Here is a 26221-nt window from a genome sequence, read left to right as displayed (position 1 = left end):
GCTTGAGTCACAATACTTTCTATGTGTCAAAGCAGCAATACAAGAAGACAGAGGCTCCATATTATGAAGGATGCATTAGAACATTCTCCACATTTAGTAATTAACAACTGGAATGGATTGCCAGGAAGGGTGAACGAGGCAGAATGTCTCTTGGATGAGTTTGATGTTAGAATGGAAAAATTGTTAGGATTTGTTTCTGAAATGAAGCAATTATGTGGACCAAACCTTTGTGATTAATATTGGTTGCACTTACCTTTGCAGTTGCCAAAATATGTTTCTACATTTTAGTTTGTATTTGCCTAGTTACATTTTTTTTTTGTTGTTTTTGAACATGTCTAATGAATAAAACCACTTACATCTGCTGAGGGCTGTCTCATTCAGTTACAAATCATGAATATGTTAATTCACTTCCACTTCACTATACTTTTATTGTTTTGTTCTTTTCTAAGTAAACTGACTTAAGTAACACAGTAGTAATCTTTATCAGGGGAGTTGGCTGAAGGAGTTCCTGAGCTCAAGAATATTATGAAGTTGGTCTACGTTAGTAGAGCTGCAATCTCAATACTCTTCAGCTGTGTACATCACCTATTGTGTGCACAGTAGCTTTTTAAGAATTAATATTAAATTGTTTTCCAACTCCTATTATACTTTTTCAAAATGTCTTTATTGTGCAAATAAATATGGAAGTTCACTGTGTGGTAAACAATATGACATTGTTATAAAGCCAAGACCAACTAGAATAGATTATTTTTCTGAAGGTACATAATGGAAGGAGCATTGCCTTTGCCTTTGGTTTGGCACTATAACCACAAAGGCTGTTGCAAGACTCAGCTATATTGTTTTGGTTGTTGTCAGGTTGTATTGATCAAAAAGCAGTTTTATGTTTATTGACCTATGTGCGTTACTCTGGTTATTGACGAAGGCATGGAACTCTGAATTTGTATTTCAAGACTCTGGTTCAGAAATTGTGCAGGACTTCGACAAAGTTTGATGTGACTTTGGCTGGTGTTCAGTATAGATTTTGGAAACTAAGAAAAACCCAGATATGACTGACTCCCTGTATTAGCTTCTAACCCAAAAGCAAAATACAGTGGATGCTAGAAATCTGAAATAGAAACTGAAAATGCTAGAAAAACTCAAGTCTGAAGAGAATCAGTTAACTTTTCAAATTAATGACTCTCTTTCCCCCTTCAATAATGTCATTGACCTGAAACATCAACTCTTTTTTTTTACAGATGCTGCTTGACCTACTGAGTATTTCTAGCATGTTCCAGCATCCCAATATTCACTCAATAATTTCATGGGGCCTAGTGAAATGAAAACCTGACTTCTACTCCAAGTGTGGGCCCTTGTTTCAGAGGGATGCAATTGCATTTTCTGAGAGTCCTGCCCCCTAACCTCAGTTTAGAAACTGGTGTGTCTAGAACTTCTTTGAGGCTAGAGAAGTGGCTGAACTTCTGAAAATAACTAGCATTTATTTATAACAAGTATTTATGAAAGAAGGTAGTAAATTACTTTTCCAGGGGAGGTGAGGGGGATTGGGTTTCCGATCATATCATATACTGGACAGCAGCAGCTGTCTACATGGGCTGGTGCCACTTGGGCTGTACCTCCAGTGATATGGTAGGTTCAAATTTATTGTATTCCTACCCTGCATACTTTGACTGAGTTGTACTGGGGAGCTCCAACAGAAATGTTCTTGGCATAAATGTTGGGATTGTGGTCTGTGTAAAGGTTCTGTTGTATTTTACTATTTTAAACATTCAAAACATGGCTCCATGGCGATATTTCAAAGTGTCTCCTTTCAGGTTCAACAAGAACATGCTGTTTTTCTGTATTGAAGGAGATGCATACTACAATTTATCAGTTGATGTCACAGCAAATGGGATTGTCTGACCCTGATTAGGTGGATTGCTTAACCAGTATCAAAAATGATCGTCATTAATGATGTTGACCAGGCCACCGAGGAGAGCCGTCACTCTTAATTAGTGAAACTTTGTTTCACATACACAACCAGAAACATCTTTAGCCAATTTTTATTCAAAAGCACAATGGGTTGCTTATATTGTTTAGTTTGGAAGGGACCTATTTATCTAAATTTTTCTATCTCCAAATACACTCAAACCACAAAATTGAGATATGATTGGGTTTTGAATCTTTGCTTTACCATACAATTAACAAGCTAGGACCAGTGAAACACTTTAGATGCGAAAGCACCTATGCCACTGTTAGTCCAAAATAAAAACGTAATACAGAACATGGTAGGATTTGGAGACGTTTTATTGTCTTCTAACAGATTCTGTAAGTTAAGAAAGAAGAGTAAATTTATTGATTTTTTTTTTAAAAAAGATTTCTCTAATGTTATCTATTAACTTAACTGCTAGCTGTAGTCTGAGTTAAGTTTGTTTTAGGGTGCTCTTTTACTATTAGTTGGGGTGATTTGGAATTAAAGCCATAAATGGTAAATGGATTTATTGTTCGCTTGGCACTTTACTGCCCAGATTACTTCATGTATAAAGCCACATTTCTGTTTATAGAAATGTAGGCCTACCTGAGAAAGTAGTCCTATGTGTTGGACATGTGAAAAGTATTTGGAAAACTTCCTGAATCATAGCAGCGTAGCTATTTTCAGTCATTGTGTACACAGAGGTCAGAAATAATTATACATCATGATCTGGCATGCACTAGTATTTCAACATTGTTTAAATTTGATGGAATCTGTCCATCATTATAAGGAAGAGGTTTCCACAGGACTGGGGCACCAAGGTAATAATGCAGAATGGTTTCTTGAAGTGGTTCTACAATATAAAAAGGACTGATGATCTGTTGGAGAAGTGTTTAAATTACATTTTGTTTGAGTTACCTTTCGTCCTGTCCAGCTTTTGCATCTATTTTCAAGCTGTAATTTTTGACTTATCAAATACTCCTATGAAGCAATATTGACATTTTAAAAATTCATTTGTGGAACATGGGCATCGCTGGCTTGCCAGCATTTATTGCCCATCCTACTTGCCCATGAGAAGGTGATGGAATACTGCTGCCTTGAATCGCTGCAGTCCACGTGCTGTGGGTTGACCCACGATGCTGTTAGGAGGGAATTCAGGACTTTGACCCAGTGACTGTGAAGGAATGGTGATGTATTTCCAGGGCAGCATGTGAGTGGTTTGGAGGAGAACTTGCAGGTGGTGGTGTTCTCAAGTATCTCTTGTCCTACATGGTTGTGGGTTTGGAAGATGCTGTTTAAGAATCTTTGGTGAATTGCGTAGTGCACTTTGTAGATAGTACAGACTGCTGTTACTGAGCATTGGTGGTAGAGGGAATGGACATTTGCAAATGTGGTGCCAATCGAGTGGGCTGCTTTGTCCTGGATGGTGTCAAGCTTTTGAGTGTTGTTGGAGCTGCACCCATCGAGTCAAGAGGGAAGTATTCCATCACACTCCTGACTTTATAGTTTATATTTATTTATGAGCCTCAAGTAAAGCTTAGACTAACACTGCAATGAAGTAACTGTGAAATTCCCTGAGTCACCAAACTCTGGTGCCTGTTCAGGTTAATGCATCTAACTGGCACGTCTTTCAGACTGGGAGGAAACCCGCGCAGATATGGGGAGAATGTACATACTCCTCACAGACAAGCAGGTTTATTTGGCATCAGGTGAGGGGTGCTCCGAAAGCTTGTGATACTACATAAACCTGTTGGACTTTAACCTGGTATTGCTGAGCCAACACAGTCACCCAAGTCAGGAATTGAATCCGGGTCCCTTGCGCTGTGAAGCATTAGTTCTAACCACTAACTTGTGCCTTGTAGATGATGGATAGGCTTTGGGGAGTCCAGAGGTGAGTTACTAGCAGTGTTCCTGGCCTCTGACCTGCTGTTGTAATCATTTGTGTTAATGTGGTGAGTCCAGCTGAGTTTCTGGTCATCGGTAACCCAAAGATGCTGATAGTGGGGGATTCAATGATGGTAACATCAGTGAGTGTCAAGGGGCGGTGGTTATTGTCTTTTATTGGTGATGGTCAATGCCTGGCATTTGTGTGGTGCGAATGTTACGTGCCGCTTATCGGCCTAAGCCTGGATATTGTCCAGACCTTGTTGCATTTGAACATGGACTGCTTCAGTGTCTGAGGAGTCATGAATGGTGCTGAACATTGCACACTTATTGGCAACCATCCCCACTTCTCATCTTATGATGGAAGGAAGGTCATTGATGATAAGATTGTTGGGCTTAGGACTCTATCCTGAAGGACTCCTGCAGAGATGTGCTGGAGCTGAGATGACTGACCCTCCACAATCACAACCATCTTCCTATGTACCAGATATGGCTCCAGCCAGCCAGCTGAGTGTTTGTCCCCTGATACCCATTGATTCCAGTTTTGCTAGGGTTCCTTGATGCCACACTTGGTTGAGTGCAGCCATGATGTCAAGGGCTGTCACTCTCATCTCACCTCTGGAATCCACCCTTATGTCCGTGTTTGAACCAAGGCTGTAATGAGATCAGGAGCTGAATGACCTTGGCGAAACCCAAACCGGGTGTCATTAAGCAGGTTATTGCTGTTCAGTTATTTTTGTTTTGTAAGAATGTATTCGCTGTTTTTCTTTAAATATATTTACCTCAAAGAATAGGCTCTGCCTTCTCAACCTTGCCCTCACCTGAGGTAGAGTGACTCTCAGGTTAAATACCATCAGTCAGTTCTCTCTCAAAAAAAGGGGTAGAGAAGTCTATAGGACTTTGGTGACTTTCATTCATTTCACTTATGATGTTTTAAATTTTTTAAAATATTGCAGGTGTCTACCAACAGGTATGCACTGTGTCCGACCACTCCTCAGCACAGAACATTGATTCTTCTTTGAATTGTGTAGCTGTGCCTTGCATGTACATTCAGTCAATAGTTGTGAACTGTATTTCAAGGATGAAGTGTTCTGCAGCTAATTTCAAGTTAATAATTTGAGTGCATATGGTTAATTGAATCTACAGGAAACCTGAACAAAATAAGAACATGCTTTTATATAGCATCTTTTAGATGCTCAGAATTTCTGTGTTTCACAACTGATTAATTATTTTTGAAACGCTATTACTGTTGTGTAAGCCAAAAATGATGATCATGACTAAAAACAACTTTCATTGTAAACTGAGAGGGTGTAAGCAGCATTTTAAGGTAAGAACAGTATTTCTATTGTTATTGCAAGTAAACCTAGCAGATTATCTAGTGTTATTGTTTATTTAATACATAACTTGCGTTGGCCTCCAGAAATGCAACTGAATTCATAATTGTCTTATCAATTCACGGTTGATATATTTTTAAAAAGATGTATTGTAAATTTGATAGATTTTGGAAAGAAGGGAATCTACAATTCCAATTAATGTACTTAACAGTTTTTAAAAAAAACTTCTTTCAAATAGTTCAGCATTTTAGTACTTTTCTGTCCATCAATACTTACTTGAAAAATGTGCCTGATAGATATTAAATGATTTCTAGTAATTATAAAAATTATGGTACAACTTCATTTACTAATTTGGGATACATGTGTTTGAATTGAGATGCAGAATTTAATTTGAATCATGTTATTTGTCAGAGGTGATTATAATTTAATTGCAGGATATTTTAGCTTTGCAAGTAATAATGACAGTTGTTTAATTCCCTGTTGCATTGTGACTATGGATTTAAGGCAGAATGAACTAACATACATCAAGTCTGAGAATGGCAGAAGATCCTAACAAGTTAGTAAAACAACGGCTCAGGAGACCAAGACCAGTAAGGCGTGTGATGCATTCAGGGGCACAGTATGATGTTTAGTAAGGCAATGTGGCCAGTCACCTATGAAAAGTTAAGGACCTCACAGTGTACGCTCCATGGGTAATCATGGAAAGTCATAGTCAAAGAATAGGAGATACAGAAGAGATTGGGCTTCCTGCAACCAATTCTGTCATATGTGGTAACAAGGAAGGAAAAGCTCTTGTCCAACATTTGTGAGAAAGTTGATCTAAACTCAGAGGTCAACTCTGAGCCCATTATACTCAGTGGAAGAAGTCGCTTCTTGCGAACAGGACCGTGGAATGCCAGGACTTTCTGTCAGGTGGGAAAGTTTGCTAACGGTATACAAGTAATAAATAGACACTGCATTTACTTACTAAAGCTTGCGAAGTAAGGTGGTTAGAATCTAGCCGAATGCCAGATAAAAAGAAGAATTTGTGTGTTTTACTTCTTGGGAATGGAGTAGGAATCCCTGTAAACATAAGGCACAAATTCAATTCAAAGTTACTGGCCAATCTCAAAAAGTGATTATGATCGAAGGAAATCCTTTTGATTTAGTCGTCATGCAAGTTTATGTCCTGACAAGATCACAGTGAGTAGGAAATAGAGGCATTTTATAGTGACATCATGAAGTCTTATGATCCAAGTTAAATAAAGGATTGTGACAATTATAAAAGGTGACATATGTGTTAAAATTGGTGAAGGAACATCATCATCATCATTATATGTTGATCGATATGGCCTTGGATCGAGAAATGAAAGAGGAAAGGAACTGATACAAATTGTAAGGAAAATGATCTGATGATTGCAAACACCCTCCTTAAGCAACCAAAGAGAAGGCTGTACGTTTGGGGAAGTCGAGGCAATACGTATAGGAAGCGGATAAAAAATGTGATGGTGAAAGAATCTTTTAGAAACAGAATAAGGAATATTCATACATATCCTGGTACAGATATAAATTCAGATCACTTTCTCCTTGTGGTAAAAATTAAGTTGAAACTGCAAAATACCAAAAACAAAATCTAAGACCATTTACACCCTGACACGTTGATGGATAAGGGCATCAGAGGCGTTTTTTCTGTTAAAGTAAAAAACAGTATGAATACTTCCAGATTGAGGAATCGGAACAAACAGAGGTCTCAGAACAAGAAATAGATAGCAAATAGATCTAATATAGACCAAAGGCTATATGCCATGTTACTTCAGGCATGCATTAATCGTTTTTGCTTAAACCTAAAACAATGGAGTGCAGTCATTTTGGAACTTTAACGCGCCACTTCATTAAAATGATTTTGAAAATCATAGCAAGAAATAACACATTGGAAGCAGAAATTGGTGGAACACAATCTGGATTTAGAGCTGGAGTAGGAACAAGACTATTAGGAACAGGGGACTATTGACTGAAGAAAAATCCTTCATAAGTATCTAGAAATGAAAAAGAAAATTTGCATATGCTTCCTAGACTATGAAAAAGCATTTACGTTTTTCACCAAACTAGACAGGCATTGCTAAAATATGCCATTGACAGTAAAGATGAGATTTATCCAGAATTCATATTGGAACCAAATAATGAGCATCAGTCCAGAAGATGGACAAGCAGACACGTGACAAGAGAAGTATGGACAGGTAGTTTACAGTTGCCAAAATTATTAAATCTCTATGTAAAATAAATATTCAGAGAATTTGATGTACCAGAATAAAAATTGGAGTGAGAAACATAACAAATTTGTGGTATGCTGGCAATATAGCGTTACTTGCAGAATCAGGAGAGGCCCTGCAGTAAATCAAGTGAAATCAAAATTTTAGACTATGGATTGAGTATGAACACCAGATAGACAAACACAATAGTATCTAGAAGGAATGCATTAAAAGAAACTGAAGTGAAGATTGAAGTGGATAGTTTCATACTGGGCCAAGTAGATATACTTGCATGTTTAGGACAAATGATAACAGAAGATAGCAGATGTGAAGCAGAAATTAGAAGGATGGAGTCAGAAGTAGTTTTGTGAAGATCAAGGATGTGTTAATATTAAGAAAACTCAAGCTTGTAATAAGTAAAAAACTTGTAAGATGCTACATCCTATCTACTTTCCTGTATGCCTCAGAAATCTGAACAATAACTAAAGACCTGGAAGAAAATAGAGGCCTTTAAAATGTGGATGCTAAGACAAAGGCTAAAAAGTTTCATATACTGACCATAAGACAAATTAAGAGGTACTTGCAATTTCAAGAGTAAAAGGAAGTCTTAGAAAGTAACATCCAAAAAAGGAAATGCAAGAATTTTGGCCATTTGATATGAGCTGAATAGCTGTAGAAATCTTTTCTAGGGAGCATAGTGGAGGACACCAGAAAAGAGAGGTCAGCCTAAACGTAATTGAGTGATTGTAGATGAGCTACAGTGGATGTTTGAGGATGGCGCAAGACTGACAGATATGGTCTACAAAGACAGCAGATCTTCCATCAGGAGCAGATACATGCTAAGGATGTAACTACAACACGTGGACTGCAGCATTTCAAGAAGGGAGCTAAAGTTTATTTATTAGTCACAAGTATGCTTACGCTAACACTGCCACAAAGTTACTGTGAAAATCCCCTAGTCATCACACTCCGGTGCCTGTTCAGGTACACCGAGGGAGAATTTAACATGGTCAATTCACCTAACCAGCACATCTTTGGACTGTGGGAGGAAACCCAAATAGACACAGGGAGAATGTGCAAATTCCATGCAGACCCAAACTAGGAATCGAACCTGGGTCCCTGGCACTGAGGAGCAGTAGTGCTAACCATTGTGCCACTAGTTCACCGCCACTTTCTTGATGTCAGTTTGGGATAGGCATTAAATGCTGGCCTAGCTAGCAGCATCCACATTCTATGAAAGATTTTAAAAAATGCAGCATCAGAACCTTTTTTAAAGTGGTCTTACAATTTTCTTGAAAGGGTTCATATTGGAAGGTGCTAGATAATTAATGAGTTGCTGGACCAGGAATTAACAGGTCCAAGTTCAGAATCCTATCACAATTCACTCAGCTTTTTTATCTTTGAGTTGGATAAAATGATTAACCAGTCTTGTCTGCTTTTATATGTCATCAGTATTGGCTCCAAGGTAGCTTTCTCACCTCCACAACTGGATTTGGCTGGCACTTCAATACAGTACTGAGGAAATGCTGAGTCTCAGCGATTATCATCTAGTGGAGGAGATGTTAATCAAACTCCCATCTGCTCTTTCAGTAAAAGATCCTACAACATTAATAGGAGAGCTGTGGTGTACCCCTGGTACCCTGCCAACCATTAGTACTCAATTATTTGCGAGACTTTGCTGTACAAAAATTGGCTTCATTGCTTTGTTACAACAGTAATAACTATATTTCACTGTTTCCTTGGATTTGGAGCACTTAAGGATGCCTTGAAGCTCTGAAATGTTTTCTGTAAATTTGCATTCTTTCTTGTTAAACAGTTTTGGGATGTGAGGGTGGCACTGGGGTGGACTACAAAACTACAGGGACTTGTGTAGTGATTGCCACACTGTAGTGAACTTGAGCTTTACATAGTAATTTTTTTTAAAAAAACATACAGTGGAGTTGTTTGTTGAAGGTGCTAACTTTAGAGATACCTTAAGTTATACTGATCTAAAATGTTTTCCTACTATTGATAGTAACAAACTGACAAGTATTCAGTTTTACAAATTTTTGGATTTGGCTGCCAGTTTTGCAGTTTGCATGATTTATTCTGTACCTAATGTGAAGTATTATTATTGCCTTAATCTCTAATGTCATAATATGTATAATAGTTTATATTTCCTATGGATCCAAGTTTATGGAACAAAATTATGTCATTTATATTGTGTTTTAAAATGGTAATTGAAATTTATAGGCCTGGTAGAAATAACTTCAGCACTAATTGTAATTGAAACAGAATTCTTATTTGTAAACATTATGTTGACTATATTTCCTTATGCTTAATTTTTGCAAACAATGAAGAAGTGCACATCTACGGCTAGCAATTATTGCAGTGTCTATGCTTCATAGTTTAGTAAGAAGTCTTACAACACCAGGTTAAAGTCCAACAGGTTTATTTGGTAGGAAACGTCACTAGCTTTTTGAGTGCTGGCTGCTCTTTCATCAGGTGAATGGGAGATCTTCTCACAAACAAGACGTATAAAGGCACAAATCAATTTACAGAAGAATAATTGAAATGCGAGCTAATCAAGTCTTAAAGATACAGACAGTGTAAGTGGAGAGAGCATTAAGCACAAGTTAAAGAGATGTGTATTGTCTCCAGACAGGACAGTAAGTGAGATTTTGCAAATCCAGGCAAGTTGTGGGGGTTACAGATAGTGTGACATGAACCCAAGATCCCGGTTGAGGTCATCTTCATGTGTGCAGAACTTGGCTATCAGTCTTTGTTCAGCGACTCTGTGCTGTCATGTGTCGTGAAGGCCACCTTGGGGAATGCTTACCTGAAAATCAGAGGCCGAATGCCCGTGACCGCTGAAATGTTCCCCAACAGGAGATTGCCTGGGGATTATCAAGCGGTGTTCATTCATACATTGTCATAGCGTCTGCATGGTCTCGCCAATGTACCATGCCTCGGGACATCCTTTCCTGCAGCGTATCAGGTAGACGACATTGGTCGAGTTGCAAGAGTATGTACCGTGTACCTGGTGGATGATGTTCTCGCGTGAGATGATGGCATCTGTGTTGATGATCTGGCGTGTCTTGCAGAGGTTGCTGTGGCAGGGTTGTGTGGTATCATGGTCACTGTTCTTTTGAAGCCTGGGTAGTTTGCTGCGGCCAGTAGTCTGTTTGAGGTTGTGTGGTTGTTTGAAGGCAAGAAGTGGGGGTATGGGGATGGCCTTGGTGAGATGTTCATCTTCATCAATAACATGTTGAAAGCTCCGGAGGAGATGCCGTAGTTTCTCCGCTCTGGGGAAATACTGGATGACGAAGGGTACGCTGTCCGCCATGTCCTGTGTTCCTCTTCTGAGGGAGGTCAGTGCGGTTTTTTGCTGTGGCACGTCAGAACTGTCGATCGATGAGTCGAGCACCATATCCTGTTCATACGAGGACTTCTTTCAGCATCTGGAGGTATCTGTTGCGATCCTCCTCATCTGAGCAGATCCTGTGTATATGGAGGGCTTGTCTATATGGAAGGCTTCTTTAACATGTTTAGGGTGAAAGCTGGAGAAGTGGAGCATCGTGAAGTTGTCTGTGGGCTTGTGGTACAGTGAGGTGCTGAGGTGACCATCCTTAATGGAGATGTGTGTGTCCAAGATGTTTATGCATTGTTAAAACTGGCAATTTCTCCATTCAGTATGTTTAATGTACACAATGGCCAGTGACTTTTATGTTTCGTTTCCAAAGTTGTTACTGAGATGGAATTGTAAATGTATAAAACTTGAAGTTCCTTTAATTCACAATATTGTCAAAATAAGCAAAACTGTTTGAGGATAACCGCTACTTATTAAAGGCATGTGAGCAAAACCTGAAAGTTAACTACAGTTTCAAATTTAAGATGAGAGAAAAATTATTCCCCAATTATGATTTTCCATTTTCCTAAATCTGGTTATGTTCTTGAATGTAATTTTGTATTATGACTGTGCTGTATTTTTTCGTAAGACCTTTTGTTTTATAAACATTTTTGTTGGAGAGAAAATATTTATTTCCCCTTTTGCATTCTTCTGAGTTTTTGTGGCTAAAGGCCTGTTTTTTACCTTGTTTCGTGCCTTCGACCGGAAGTCAAGGCAGGACAAGTTAGGAATCTGAACAAAACATATCTTTGAACGTGACTTTGTAACTGTTACTACTGCTTTTAACAACGGTTTTTTTTGTCTATTCCACAACTAAGTGTAAGCCAGTAAGTCAGTTTATTTTCAGGATCAAAGATTCTGTTGAATTCTTTGAGTGATGGAAATGGAACCATCAGGGCACCAGTGTATCGTTTCTAATGTGTCACTTCACCATCCTTTGGTCTAATTTGTCAGATGAGCAGATTTGTACTAGACCCTGGATTAAGAGTAGTTAAACTAATTTTCTTGTAGCCCTCAGAGAAAGGATGCTTTTATCATGAGATTTGTCTGGATTCTATCAGGATCACAAGACTAATCTATTGCATTAGGCAGTTTCCCTCAATTGAGTTCTTTTAATTGCTGTTTTTCCTCTATTTAGTAACAATGACCTGACTTGTAATGGGCACTTTGCATTACAGGGTTGCTTCAAGGTGCTATTTTAAAATGTGAATAACAAAATATATGTAGAGTTTGGACCAAAATGTCATGTAGGAACATTTTTATGGTTGTGTATCAAGTTGACATTTATATGAAATGCTCAATCAGGAAGCCAGTAAGGCAAAAATTGAGAGAGTGACTTGCTGGCCGAGGCTGGAAAAAATGGAAAATCTGCTTGAAGGAGAAAATGATTGTTGTTATCATAAACTATGAAAAATGTTCCTCATCTGTGGAACTAGTCACCAGGATGTCATCCAAGTAACATTTGACTCCTGGAAGACCACTCTAAATCTGATCCATTGTTCTTTGAGAAACGGCCAGAACCATCATGATTCTGAAAGGCAGTCGTTTATAGTGGAATGACCCCTTTTGGGTGGTGATGGTTAATGGTGGCTGAGAGATATACAAATATACTTGGGAGAGAGATCAGTTTTGGTAAACCTCTGACCACCAGCAAGGCCACTTGCTACTTTTCTCCTGGGTTTGAATGCTGACCACTTCTGGTTCACACTGTCTTGGAACACCGGTGCTTTGCATTTTCAGGCAATGCAACCCATCTTCCGACATTTCTAGTACTTTGTCTCCCTTTGTCCCACAACAGGGTCCTGTGTGACCTCCTCAGCCACTAAGGCAGAATTCCTCAACCCATGACTTGCTCTTTGGTGCCTCTGCCACCTGTCAGCCTAGTCTATGGAGACTAATCGTCAGAACTTTCTTAAACTCCAGCTGTGGTTCTGCCAAAGGTCTCCACTGAATTGCTTCCTGCTGGAGGCCACGTAAAACTGGTCCTGTAACGCATCCTGCAAGAAAACAAAGTCATGATGCTCTGCGAAGCTCTTCAGGGATGCCACACATTTCAGAATGGTCTCACTGTCCATCTGGTCCTGCTTGTAAAACTTAAAACATTTTGCAACCAGCAATAGTTCGGCATAAAGTGCCCCTCCAATACTGTACACAAGTCTTAAGATTTCTCTGTTGGTTTCTCTGGTTGCAGAAGGCTTCTCAAGATGCTAGAAGTTTTACTTTCCCACTGTGCTCCAAAAAAAAAGTACAATGAGGTTGTCTGCCATCCTATTTGTGGTGACAAATATACTGAACCGTTCGATATAGGCCTCAGTGACTTGGGGATGTTTGATGAAGAAACTATTGTACCAAATTTTCCCACCCTTAACTAGACCCAAAGCCTGTTTTACCTGTGCTTGCTTCTCCGAGTGATCGGTATTTCAATCACCTGATGGCCAACTCTTCCTCCAATTGCTCACAACCCGATGCCAGTGACGGTCGTGGGGACTAACTTACCACCATTGGTTCCCAAGTCCGTCCACTTGCTGTTTCCCACAATGGACCTCCTATGGTCCTACGTATCTCCCAAGGGTTTCCTCCTCCATCGTTCACTGTGGATCTCCAGATAGTCCATGTTGAAAGTTCCTGTCTTTCACTTTACGAGCCGTTGAACATTCCAACCTTTGTCACCAGTGTTAAAAATTTCAGTACTGAGGTGTCACGTCAGGAACTACTCCACAGCCAGGCATCAGGGAAAACAGATATTTGTTTGGTCTACTTGCTCCACATTCAGGCCCTACTCAGGGAAGTTCCTAACCTGCTCACCAAGTCACGTGACAGATTCCCTTAATGGGACTATGCCCAACGTACACAACACTTCTGTTCAAAGTGAAAGGGGGGGGGTGTTATTTTGTAAGGTTTCTTTTCTAATTTTGAAGGTTTCTTTCTAGTTGTATATCTATTATCTTGTGTTTTCTTTGTTTTAATAAACAGCTTTTACTGCAAGTTTTTAAAAATGTATCATGCGAATCCTGCACTTCTGAGTTCAGTAGATTTTCTCCCTGTTTCTACAATACAGAAAAAAAAATGATCAGCCAAGCTGTGATTGTAGTGAAAGGGAATTCTTTGTCCTTTAGGTCAGGTGAAGGCGAAGTTTTGGATGAATGGAAGTTGATGTCAGATAGGTTTACTAAGGGTGAAGTTTGGGAGTATTTTAAGATTATTGAAATAATGGAGAGATGGTGGCATAGTGGTAATAACACTGAACTGGTAATCCAGAGACCCAGGCTAATGCTCTGGGGACATGGGTTCAAATCCTACTGCAGGAGTGGTGGAATTTAAATTTAATTAATAAATCTGCAATATAAAGCTAGTCTCAGTTTCATAATCACCATCACTATCATTAATTGTCATAATGACCCTTCTGGTTCATTTTATGTCCTTTAGGGAAGAAATCTCCCATCCTTACTTGGCCTGGCTAACTTGTGACTTCAGATTACAGCAATGTGGTTGCCTCTTAACTGTCCTCTGAAATGGTCCAGAAAGTAATTCAGTTCAAGGGTAATTAGGAATGGGCAAAAAAATGCTGGCCTTTCCAGTGATGTCCACATCCCATGAAAGAATAAATAAAAATACAGTGCCTTGCCTGTGGTTCCTGGGACTTCTGGAGTAATTTCTTCTTAAGTCAAGCGTCCAGGCTCAAAGAACTATGATGATCTTTAGGATTTTGTTTTGGACTTTGTGGGTGGGATTTTACAGTCTTACTTTTCCCGAAACCATAAAGTGCTGCCTGAGGTCAATGGACCTTCCCATTGTCCGCTTCTCACCCGCTCTGATTCCTGTGGAGGGCAGGGTGTCAAAATTTCGGCCTTTATCTCTGACACCTCCTTGTAACTTTAAGATTTTAACTCTAATTTCCCAGTCTATCTTAACTGCTGCAGTTGTACGTTTGACAGCTACTTGCTGAGTGTTTTTCTTTCTTTTTTTTTTCTCTCATACTCCAACTGAAAGCAGCTTCCTGAAAAAGACTATTTTTCTTAAGACAATTACTTTAGCACTAATACTGGATTCGAATGCTGACCTGGATTTCTTCCAGCAAATGCCAACCTGATGACAATTACATTAGACACTTATGGATTCTTACAGAAATCCCCAACATATGACAATTACTTATCAACTGGCAAGGTCCTCCACAAATAAGAGTTTCCTAGCAAGTGACCTACTGCTAACCCCTAATTTTCTGTCCTGGCAGGAACTCCCTTAACAAGTGTCCTGACACAAATGGTATCCCCTGGCAAGTGTTCTATTTTCTTTACCTTTACTGCAGGCAGCTTTTGCAACATTCAGCTTGCATTGTACACCTAAGTGTTAGCAATCTTTGACCAATCGGAAGAATGCATCTGGGTTCACTGCATAAACTGATCTTAAGTTATTACCCATTTACCCATTCTTTACAATTCTAACCCTCATTTATTACCAATGCTCGACTCGCTGGAACCCAAATGTGCTCCAGCAAAACTCTGTTTTTTCTTAAAGATGCATTACATGTTTTTGCATTTAAGTGCTAACTCAATGCGAACTTGATATTTAAACTGTACATATTATGGTTTTTCCTCACTAAGCTTATGTACTGTACAATTTAATAGCTTAAGCTTTGTTAGTTACACACGTCAACGAAGTGAAGTCTCACCCTGTCTTCCCATTTAAGATCCTCCTTAAAACTGCATTTTTATCAATTTTTGGCATTGGTCCTAATATCTCCTTGTGTGCCTTGGTGTCACGTTTTCTTCAATAAGTGTGCTTTGAAGTGATGTTGGATGTTTTGCCATGTTAAAGCACTGGCTAATTTCAAGTTGTTGTAAACTTAATAGTTTTGCATCTTTAACATTTTTCATTTTTGAGGGATATGGGAATTTACAGCTAGAGTATTCAAGCTCTTTGTGGGCAGCATAGTGTGTACCTTGGAAACTCAAGAGAAAGTATGAAGGTTAAATCCATTTCCTCATTACTTAACTAACATATATTTTAGTTATTGATATTGTGAGCTCCAGTGTCCTGATTTAGAATGTACCCACTAAAGTGAAAACAGCATTACAAATCACCATTTTAAAAAAAACTCCAGGTTCAAAAAACAAATCAACTAATCTGAAATATATGCACAAATAGACGTGCATTGTCTGTGCTTCAAGGGCAGTTTGGCTGTGGTTGGAGGCTATATCAGACCAAGAGATTGAGGATTGGATCTCCTTTTAAAGAAATAAGGCTCAAGCAGTTTGATTCTTTTTCAGTAATGGTTTTATTAGTTGCTATATATAGTAATGTGCCTAGTATTCCAATTTTTAGTTTGTTTACACTCTATATTTTTCTGCACATGGGACAATTTTGCAATTGTTCATTATTTGTATAGTAAATTATATCCATTTTGAAATAATGGTGCTTTATTGGCTATCGTTGTAGTTCATATCAAGCCTTGTCAAATGTACCTCCATGGTATTCCTTTTTTTAAAAAAAAGCCTTTTTGTTTGCCAGCTTTCTTCCATTTCCTCCCACAGAAGACACAAACTCAGGTATTTGTTTCAACTGGTACTCTGTCTGAGTGTCAGTTATTTATATAAGTTGATAAAGAAGGGTAGGATAAACTATGAAGCTGGGCTAGCGCTTAATATGAAAAAGGATAGCAAGAGTTTTTATAAATACATAAAAAGGAAGAGGCTGGCTAGGGTGAACGTTGGACCCTTAGAGGATGAGAGGGGGGACTTAGTGGTAGGGGATGGGGAAATGGCTGAGGCCCTGAATAACTTCTTTGTTTCGGTCTTCATGGAGGAGGACGTGAATAATTTGCCGGGTGTTAGTGATGGAAAGATGGCAGGAGTGGAGGGCCTGAATGAAATTATTGTTATTAGAGAGGTGGTGCTCGACAGACTGGAGGGACTGATTGTGGACAAGTCCCCAGGACCAGATGGAATGCATCCAAGGGTTCTGAAGGAAATGGCAGAGGTGATAGTGGATGCCTTGTTGATTATTTTCCAAACGTTGCTGGATTCCGGGGAAGTGCCGGAAGATTGGAAAACGGCTAATGTTACGCTGTTGTTTAAGAAGGGCGGCAGGCAAAAGGCGGGGAATTATAGGCCGATTAGTTTAATGTCTGTTGTAGGAAAAATGTTAGAATCCGTGATCAAGGAGAAAATAGCGAGGCATCTGGAGGAGAATTGTTTGGTAGAGCAGATGCAGCACGGTTTTGTTAAGGGGAAGTCGTGTCTGACGAATTTATTGGAGCTCTGAGGATGTGTCTAGGGCGGTGGATAGAGGAGAGCCGGTGGATGTGGTCTGTCTTGATTTTCAGAAGGCGTTTGACAAGGTGCCTCACAAGAGGTTATTGCAGAAGGTCAGGGGGCATGGAGTTGGGGGTAGGGTGTTAACGTGGATAGAGGATTGGCTGTCAAAGGAGGCAGAGAGTGGGGGTCAATGGGTGCTATTCAGATTGGAGGTTGGTGACTATTGGAGTGCCCCAGGGGTCGGTGCTGGGGCCTCAGCTATTCACCATTTATATAGATGATCTGGAGGAGGGAACCGAGTGTATGGTGTCGAAATTTGCTGATGACACCAAGATTGGTGGAACGGCAAATTGTGCGGAGGGTGTGGAGATCTGCAGAAGGATCTAGATAGGCTGGGCGAATGGGCCAGGAACTGGCAAATGGAATTTAATGTTGGCAAATGTGAGGTTGTCCACTTTGGTAGGAATAATGGTAGGAAGGACTATTACTTACATGGCGAAAAACTGCAGCATGCGACGGTGCAGAGGGACCTCGGGGTCCTTGTGCATGAGTCGCAAAAACCCAGCCTGCAGGTGCAGCAGGTGGTCAGGAAGGCGAATGGGATGCTGCCCTTCATAGCGAGGGGGATTGAATATAAAAGTAGGGAGGTCTTGCTGCAGCTGTACAGGGCATTGGTGAGGCCGCAGCTGGAGTACTGTTTGCAGTTTTGGTCGCCGCACTTACACAAGGATATTTTGGCCTTGGAGGGAGTGCAGAGGAGGTTTACTAGGCTGATTCCGGAGCTGAGGGGGTTGAACTATGAGGAGAGGCTGAATAAGCTAGGCTTGTACTTGTTAGAGTTTAGAAGAATGAGGGGAGATCTCATTGAGACGTATAAGATGTTGAATGGGATGGATAGGATAGAGGTGGAGAGGCTCTTCCCGCTCGGAAAGGACAGTAGGACTAGAGGGCACAGCCTCAGGATAAAGGGGGGGGGGCAGTTTAGAACGGAGTTGAGGAAGAACTTCTTCACTCAAAGGGTGGTGAATCTCTGGAATTCTCTGCCCGTTGAAGTGGTGGAGGCTGCCTCGCTCAATATTTTTAAGACGCGGGTTGATAGGCAAGGGGATTAAGGGTTATGGGGAGAGGGCGGAAACATGGAACTGAGCCACAACAGATCAGCCATGATCTTATTGAATGGCGGGGCAGGCTCGAGGGGCTAGATGGCCTACTCCTCCTATTTCTTAATTTCTTATGTTCTTATATATAAATATTGGTGTCAGTGGACTATTTGACTGCAGAGGACGTCACAGCCAAGCCAAATCCCGTTCCTGCTTGCTATCCACTTTTTTAATATCTATTTGCGCTCAGAATGTGGTCATCTTTAGCATTTATTGCCCATACCTCATTAGCCTTGAGAAGCTGGTAAGCTGCCTTCTTGAACCACTGCGTTAGTTAATGTCATACGTACACCCACAGTGCTGTTTGGAAGTGAGTTCATTTCTTTGGACTTTTTAGCAGTTTGATGTAAATTGTTGTGACCAGACCAGGTAAGAATGGCAGATTTCCTCCTTTTTGAAGGATATTATTGAAGCAGATGGGTTTTCACAATAATTGACAATGGTTTTATAGTCACTCTTATTGAGATTAGTTTTACACTCCAGATTTTCATGAATTGAATTTAAATTCCATCAGTTGCCGTAGTTGGATTTGAGCTGTTGTCCCAGGGCATTATCCTGTGTGTTTAGATTTATGTTTACGTTACATGCATGTCGTCATGCAAGCGATGCAATATCACAAAATTTGGTTCTCTAGCAGTCAGCTAGCATACTAGAGTTGAAAAAACAACTCTCCATTAAAGCTATGTGCTCAACCTCTATGCCTTCCCTTCAGCTTTGTCTATACTCATCAGAAAGAGATAATAAACATGGTTTAAGCAGCTGAAAACAACAATTCAAATCAAGCCCTGGAAAGATTGAAGACCTCCAGGCAATGTCTAGACCACAGGATAAGGATGACCTTCAAAGGTGTCCAGATCTAGTCAACTTCCCTGCTTCATGCAAGCTGAGCTTCGTGGAGAAGGCATCTCCACTAGGAGAATTGCTGAAGGAAGATTGGCCATTCCTGTGGCAGGACAATTGATGATCACCAATGTGCATTCAATTCATTGAAACATATACTGTCAGCTGAGTCATGGCTTCAATACTATGACCTTTAAGAGTGCAATGACCCTAAGATGGCAATCCTGACACATTTAGTTCAAAATGTCTGCTGTTTGGACAAGAGAATTACTCCAACATCAAACAAGAAACTCTTGCTGTTGCCTTTGGGATTTCCTGATTCCACACATACTCTTTCAATAAAGAGTTTATGATCGAAACAGTTCAAAAATTGCTGAAGCAGATCTGGAGAAATCTGCCTCAACTCCAGAGACTCAAGGCTGCAAAATGTGATGTTGTATACAAACCTGATAAGATCATATATCAGACACTAAATAGATTGTCCAACCCTGGAATTACATTTTTGTGTAACCTTGGAGGATAGGATGTATACAATGTGAATCTCCTGTTTTGGTTAACAAAATAGAGAGGAATTGCAGAAGGAGACTTCTCAAGACTCTAAACTCTGTGCTTTGTGACAGATGGTTGGCTTGAGACCATCAAAGGAATCCTTATGGATTAGAGAATGCGTTGGCTTATTCTGATGTTCATAGATCTAGTGGAGTACCCTTCAAACAAAGCCAAGTATTTATTCCAGGGACACTTAGGTCTAACACCATTGATCAGCTCCATCAAGGATACATGGGAATAGAAGAGGATAAGATAATTTGTGACCAAGTGTATGTTAGGCACAGCTTCAGCAAGAAAAGGACATCAATCAGGTTGTTAAAGATTGCTATGCATTCTAGGAGCATCAAATGCCTCCAACTGCGTGACATACCAACACCTCCACCTCTTTGGGAAGAGAAGACTATGTATGCTGGTGACCGACTGTTAGTCCAAATTTCCAATTTTCTAGAAACTTTGGGGCACGTCAAATGCAGCAGTGGCCAGCTTTGTTGGGGCCATCATTAGTTTCTTTGCTGCCCTGATGGAAATAGTATTTGATACCAGCCCATAATATGTGGGAAAACCGTTCCAGGAAATGTGTAAATGATATTCTGTCAACATCACATTATCACCCCAATATCATCATTTTGAATGGAGTGGCTAAACATAGCAGGACATTAAATCACTGATCAAAACTGTTAAGAAATGGCGTAAGATCCCCAAGTTGCATTGTTGCAATTTGATGACATTAGACATAATGTCATCCTGAGGAGCTCAACATGTTCTATGCCTGTGTTGAGCAAGAGGTTAGTGAGAGGATGCCACCTGCCCTGGATGCCTCGGTTGAACCAATATCCGAGGTCACCAATGCAGATGTTAGATCAACCTTGAAAGTTAACCCTTGGAAAGTGACTGGTCTGAAAGTGTTGACTGAACGAGCACTCAAATCCTGCAGGGGCCAGCTGGTGGGGGTACTTGAGGACAGAATGGCCTAGTGATTATTGTTAGACTATTAATCCAGAAACTCAGTTAATGTTCTGGGGACCCAAGTTTGAATCCCATCACGGCAGATGATGGAATTTGCATTCAATTGAATAAAAAAAAAATTGGAATTATCTACTGATGACTATGAGACCGTTGTCAATTGTCAAAAAAACCCATTTGGTTCACTAATGTCCTTTAGGAAAAATCTATCAACCTTCTCTGATCTGGCCTACATATGACTCCCAGAGCCACAGCAATGGGATGGGCTGTCAACTGCCGTCTGGCAACTCGGAATATGTAATAAATGCTGGCCAGCCCGCGATGCTCATGTCTCACAAATGAATTTTTAAAAATCTTTAATCTCTCCTTACTACGATCTGAAGTCCCTACCTGCTTCAAGAAGGTGACCATCATCCCAATACCAAAGAAAAGCCAGCAGCATGCCTTAATGACTACTGCCTGGTGGCCCTGACATCCATCATTTTGAAGTGCTTCGAAAGGTTAGTCATGGCATGCATCAATTCCAATCTCCCCAGTGCCTGGATCTGCTACAGTTTGCCTAATGCCTCAACAGGTCCACTGCAAATGCCATCTCCCTGGCTGTATATTCAACCCTGGAACACTTGGATAACAAGAACTCTTGTATCATGCTCCTACTTATTGACAACAGCTCAGCCATCAACACCATTATCCCAACAAAACTTCTGTCTAAACTTTATAGCCTAGGACCTGGCTGCTTTCTCTGTGACTGGACCCTAGATTTTCTAACCCAAAGACTACAATCAGTAAGGATAGGTGACACCACCTCCGCAATTGTCCTCAACGCCAGTGCCCTGCAAGGCTGTGTCCTCAGTCCTTTACTATACTTTTTATATGCTTATGACTGCATAGCCAAATTCTGCTCCAACTCCATTTTCGAATTTGCTGATGACACTGCTGCAGTGGGTCAGATCTCAAACAACGATGAGATGGAGTACAGGAAAGAGAGAATCTGGTGAAATGGTATGACGACAATTTCTCCCTCCAATGTCAATAAACCAAAGAGATAGTTATCAATTTCAGGAAGTGTAGTGGAGGACATGCCTCTGTTTACATCAACAGTGATGCAGTGAAAATGGTCGAGCTTCAAGTTTCTAGGTGTTCAGATCACCAACAATATGTCCTGGTCCCCTCGTGCTGACACTATTGTTGAGAAAGCCCACCAATACCGATACTTTGTCAGGAGGCTAAGGAAATTTGCCATGTCTGCTATGATTCTCACCAACTTTTACAATTGCTCCATAGAAAGCGTCCTTTCCAAATGTATTACAGCTTGGTATCATTCCTGCTCTGACCAAAATCGCAAGAAACTATACAAGGTTGTGAACATAGCCCAGTCCATTATGCAAACCCATCCATTGACCTGCTGCCTTGTAAAAACAGCTAGCATAATCAAGGACTCCACGTAGCCAGGACATACACTCAGCTTCTTCCATTGTGGGGAGAAGATACAAAAGTCTGAGGTCAAGTACCAACTGATTCATGAATAGCTTCTTCCTTGCTACTATCAGACTTTTGAATGGACCTATAATATATTAAGCAGACCTTTTCTTCTCTTCACCCTATCTGTAACTGTAACACTATATTCTGCATCCTGTCCTTTCCTTCTCTCCTATGTACTCCATGAATGGTATGTTTTTATCTGTACAGCAAGCAAGAAATGATACTTTTCAGTGCATTCCAATACATGTGACAATAATAAATCAAATAGACAATGGATTTCTATCATTGATTGGTGAGAACCACACTAACTACCAAGCTATTATCTCACCACGTTATCTTTTGATCACAGAAACAAGAGATGAAAAACGTGTATGATGTGCATGCAAGTGCAGAGTTACCACCACTATACATTCCTCAGAAAGTGAGGGCCCTATACCCACAAGAATATGCATGCATCCCAGCAGAGATGTCCAAGGTGTGCAAAGACCATATTCCTATGAGGTGACAACACAAAATAGTGTGGCACTGCATAGAAATCTATTTCATTTTGTGGACTATCCACTAACTATGTACGAGGTGACCAACCAGCATCATTTCAAATACCATATACATTTTGTAGATAAAGAAACAACAAGCAGCACACCAACAACTGAGGACAATCCTCCCAAACAGATTCCTCTGAAGGAGTGGATAGCAGTTTGAGACACACCTATATGCCGTTTTCAACAGGTTTGGTTGAATCAGTGACAGTTCCAAACTTTGACAATTTTAGACAAGGATTGTTCCAAATTTCTTTTACAGTTGAATGTATTTTGTAAATATGAAGTAGTGGTATTTTTGATCTTCATAAAGGGTTATTCATATTTGTGTTATACCATTATGGAGTTGTTACTTTGGAAAGGGGGATGTTGTAACTCTATTGTTAGTAAGCTAAATATATTTGTCAATATATATTTATGCTAATATGTATGTCATCACAGGAAATGATGAAATACCACATGGTTTAGAACTCTTGCATAGTTCATAGATGTAAGCTGATGTAACAATAAGTCTCCATTAAAACTCTGTTCAACATCTGTCCCTGTCCTTCAGCTTTGTTTTATATTAATGTAGCAATAGGTAATACAACAGGAATCCTGGAAGATTTGCCTCTGTGGACTGAGGCCAAGTGAAGATATTCCACTGCTGCTTCAGCTGAGATTAACCACAATGCAGCCTAGAGGTTGAACTTGGAAGCTCCTGGAACTCTTTGGCTCAGCTGCTGACTCCCTTAACTGATAAAGAATTTAGGGAGCCTGGTAAAGTCTTTGCATTTCTCATTTTGTGAAAACTGAAGGAATGTAATTGTTATAATTGTATTGTAAGTAGGTGTGCTAAACATTCCACTGTAACTGTTCTGTGGATTGGGGCATGGTTTTGTTTTTAAGCTGATTAAATTTACTGAAATGTTTTTTTTCTCTCTAAGTGCTAGTGTGTTTTTATCCAGATTTCCAGGATTTTCATATTTTTCTGTTTATACAAAACTAATCAATTATAATTCCATGGTATTAAATTTGAGCAGTTCTTCCAACACTTAACTTGTGTTCGCAGCAATAAGGCAGTTTCCAGAAGCAGACCTGTGTCTTCTATGAAGTGATGTGCAGGTTGACATATTACAGGAGTAACAATTACCATTATATCTTGCATTGGAAATTGTGCCTATTCCATTTTCCCATCTATTTTAAAATGTAGTAAATATGTGACTGAACCAAATTATCGTGGCTAAAACTGATAGCCACGTTTTTTGTGTTTGTGTAATCAAAAGACAGCTGAAATTTACCAGCTGTTGAAGCTTAGTCAACTGTTTCAACAAGAAAAGAATCTTGCATTTTGAGCAATTCATTCCAATAACCTTTTGAACTGAACTTTTGATGGAGCTGCCTGCACTGGAAATGGGAATTAAAAACGAAAGATCTTGGGGAAATAGCGATTTTTGTTTTTTTAAAAAGACTCTGAAGATCGAGCAGATTAAAACTGAGATGCGCTTCTTCTTTATAAAATTTTGCCAACTGCAGTGTCATTAATATTGTGAACCATTTTGCAGAGCTTATGGGTAAATATAAATGCTGATATCTATATCCAGAATATTATTCTTGAAGTGCTATTCAATTGAAACATGCAAAAAATGTCTTTGTGGAAGGTTAATGTGATTTGTTTGTTTCCTCCTTTTATTCAACATTTTATTTCAACATATGTTTTGTACAGGTTTCTTGTATTGGTCAAGACTATGAAGGTGTTCCAGAATTTCTTGGCAGGAAGTATGGACATTTCACAAAGCGTCTAGATCTTAGTTTCAATTTACTACGGTAAGGTACAATCAATAAGCAAAATAGCTCCGCTCTATATCTAAAAATGTAAAAATATCACTGTCTAAATTCAACACAGAACATCTTTATTCCATAATAGCATTTCCTTATGTTGTCTACTATTTGCAATGTATGGAGCTAATAGCAACTAATGTCAATTTTGTTGTAGGCCAATGGAGTTTTCGTATAGTTTAATTATTATAATATGTACCTTGACATGCTTTCTACTTTTGATCATTGAATGTTTTGTATTTGCAATGCCAACTCTAGATTGTCCTTGTGACTGGAACACTGCGGAGAGTGCTATCACTCTGTTCCTGCCAAAAAATGAAAGTTTGATGCAAAAATTGCAAAGCATAAACTTTCTGCTGGCATGCTGCAATTTTGAGACAACGTTAAAATGGGGAGTATGGGCTCATAATATATTTAAATTGAGGTCATCAGTGCATTTATGACTTCCAAATGTGTGGCACTGCATATCCATCCACTTGCACTGAATAGCTACATCAGTGTCTCCTAAGTTGAGACTAAAAATCAAGTTTGTGGTGGATTGCTGGGTTATAGGAAGAAATTTTGAATTCTCTTAAGCTCTGCGGATGGGCCACCGGATTTTCTACTTTGACCCATTGCCAAGCTAACAATTTGCTGCTTTGTGTGAAGTTTCTATTCAATTGAGGCTGGACCATCATCAGGTTAATGGTGGACTTTTTCTGCTCATGTGAATGGGAACATATAAAAGTTGCCTACACTGTATGCATGGTAAAGCTGTTTGAAGTACCTGTTTAAGTATTTTTTATCTGGGAACATGTTAATTACTGCCCTTACTGCGTTTATGCACACATACATTCACAAGTTGGTATTAATGTTAACACTGACTATTATTTAAGAGAACACACAGCATTTTTATTACTTAGTTGCTTCTTAAATTATTAAGTATCCTGTGCATAATTTTCATCAACGTACTAAAGGAGGGACACTTGCTTTGGAAGCAGTTCAGGGAAGGTTCACGAGGCTGAATCCTGGAATGAAGAAGCTATCTTTTATGAGGAAAAGTTGAGCAGGCTTGGTCTAGACTTATTGGAGTTTAGAATAAGAGTGATCTTACTGAAACATAAGATTTTGAGGGAAGATGACAGGGTGGATGCTAATGTTTCCCTTTGGCAGGGGATGGGTCAGAATCTAGAACTAGGAGTTGGTTTTAAACCAAAGGCTTTCCCATTTAAGACTGAGATATGGCGGCACTTCTTCTGAGGATTGTGAATTGTTGGAATTCTCTACCTCGGAGAACAATGGAGCTTCGGTCATTGAATATATTCAAGGCTGAATTAGACAGATTGATTGACAAATGAATCAAGGGCTAGGGGTGGTGGATGACAGGCAGAAAAACAGAGTTAAGGACATAATCCAATTAACTATGATCCTATTGAATGGCAGAGCAAGCTTGAGGGGCCAAATGGCCTACTCTTCTGCCTTTTTGTTCTTACGCACTCTATCATGAGCTACTTTAGTGCAGGCAGTGACTCATTTTAAATAGACTGAGGAATAACATATGCCTGTATTCATTGACTGATGTTGGTAACAATCATTTCTAGGGTCATGTGCTACATATTGGAAATATTTGAAAACTGAGCAAATAATTCAATAGCTGTTCATTCTTATAGAAGAAAAAATTGTTTCCATGAACTCCAGGTTTTTTTCCCAATTGTGTTCAAGTCCTTTTGTGCCTGTAGTATTTGTGGATTTTTGTTCTTCCACATTTGAGATACTGATATGCCATTGTCATTGGTGAGACATGAACACTTTCATAGTTAAAAGGAAGTTGGCCTATTTTCAGTGCAGGACGATGGAG

The 26221-nt window shown here is 39.6% G+C and overlaps 1 protein-coding gene across 1 annotated transcript in view; it reads left to right on the top strand.

The window, feature by feature from the left end:
- lrmda (leucine rich melanocyte differentiation associated) overlaps window positions 1-26221 on the top strand; it is a 1032656-nt gene that overhangs the window by 609 nt on the left and 1005826 nt on the right. Inside the window, exon 2 of the mRNA XM_080215717.1 lies at window positions 24272-24372. Coding sequence (XP_080071843.1) covers window positions 24272-24372 — 101 coding nt within the window. The remainder of the gene's footprint in view (window positions 1-24271; window positions 24373-26221) is intronic.

This window comes from Carcharhinus amblyrhynchos, chromosome 31, assembly GCF_965287045.1.
Source record: "Carcharhinus amblyrhynchos chromosome 31, sCarAmb.v2.hapA, whole genome shotgun sequence".
Classification (NCBI taxonomy): domain Eukaryota; kingdom Metazoa; phylum Chordata; class Chondrichthyes; order Carcharhiniformes; family Carcharhinidae; genus Carcharhinus; species Carcharhinus amblyrhynchos.
This window is presented reverse-complemented; position numbering and strand designations above follow the sequence as displayed.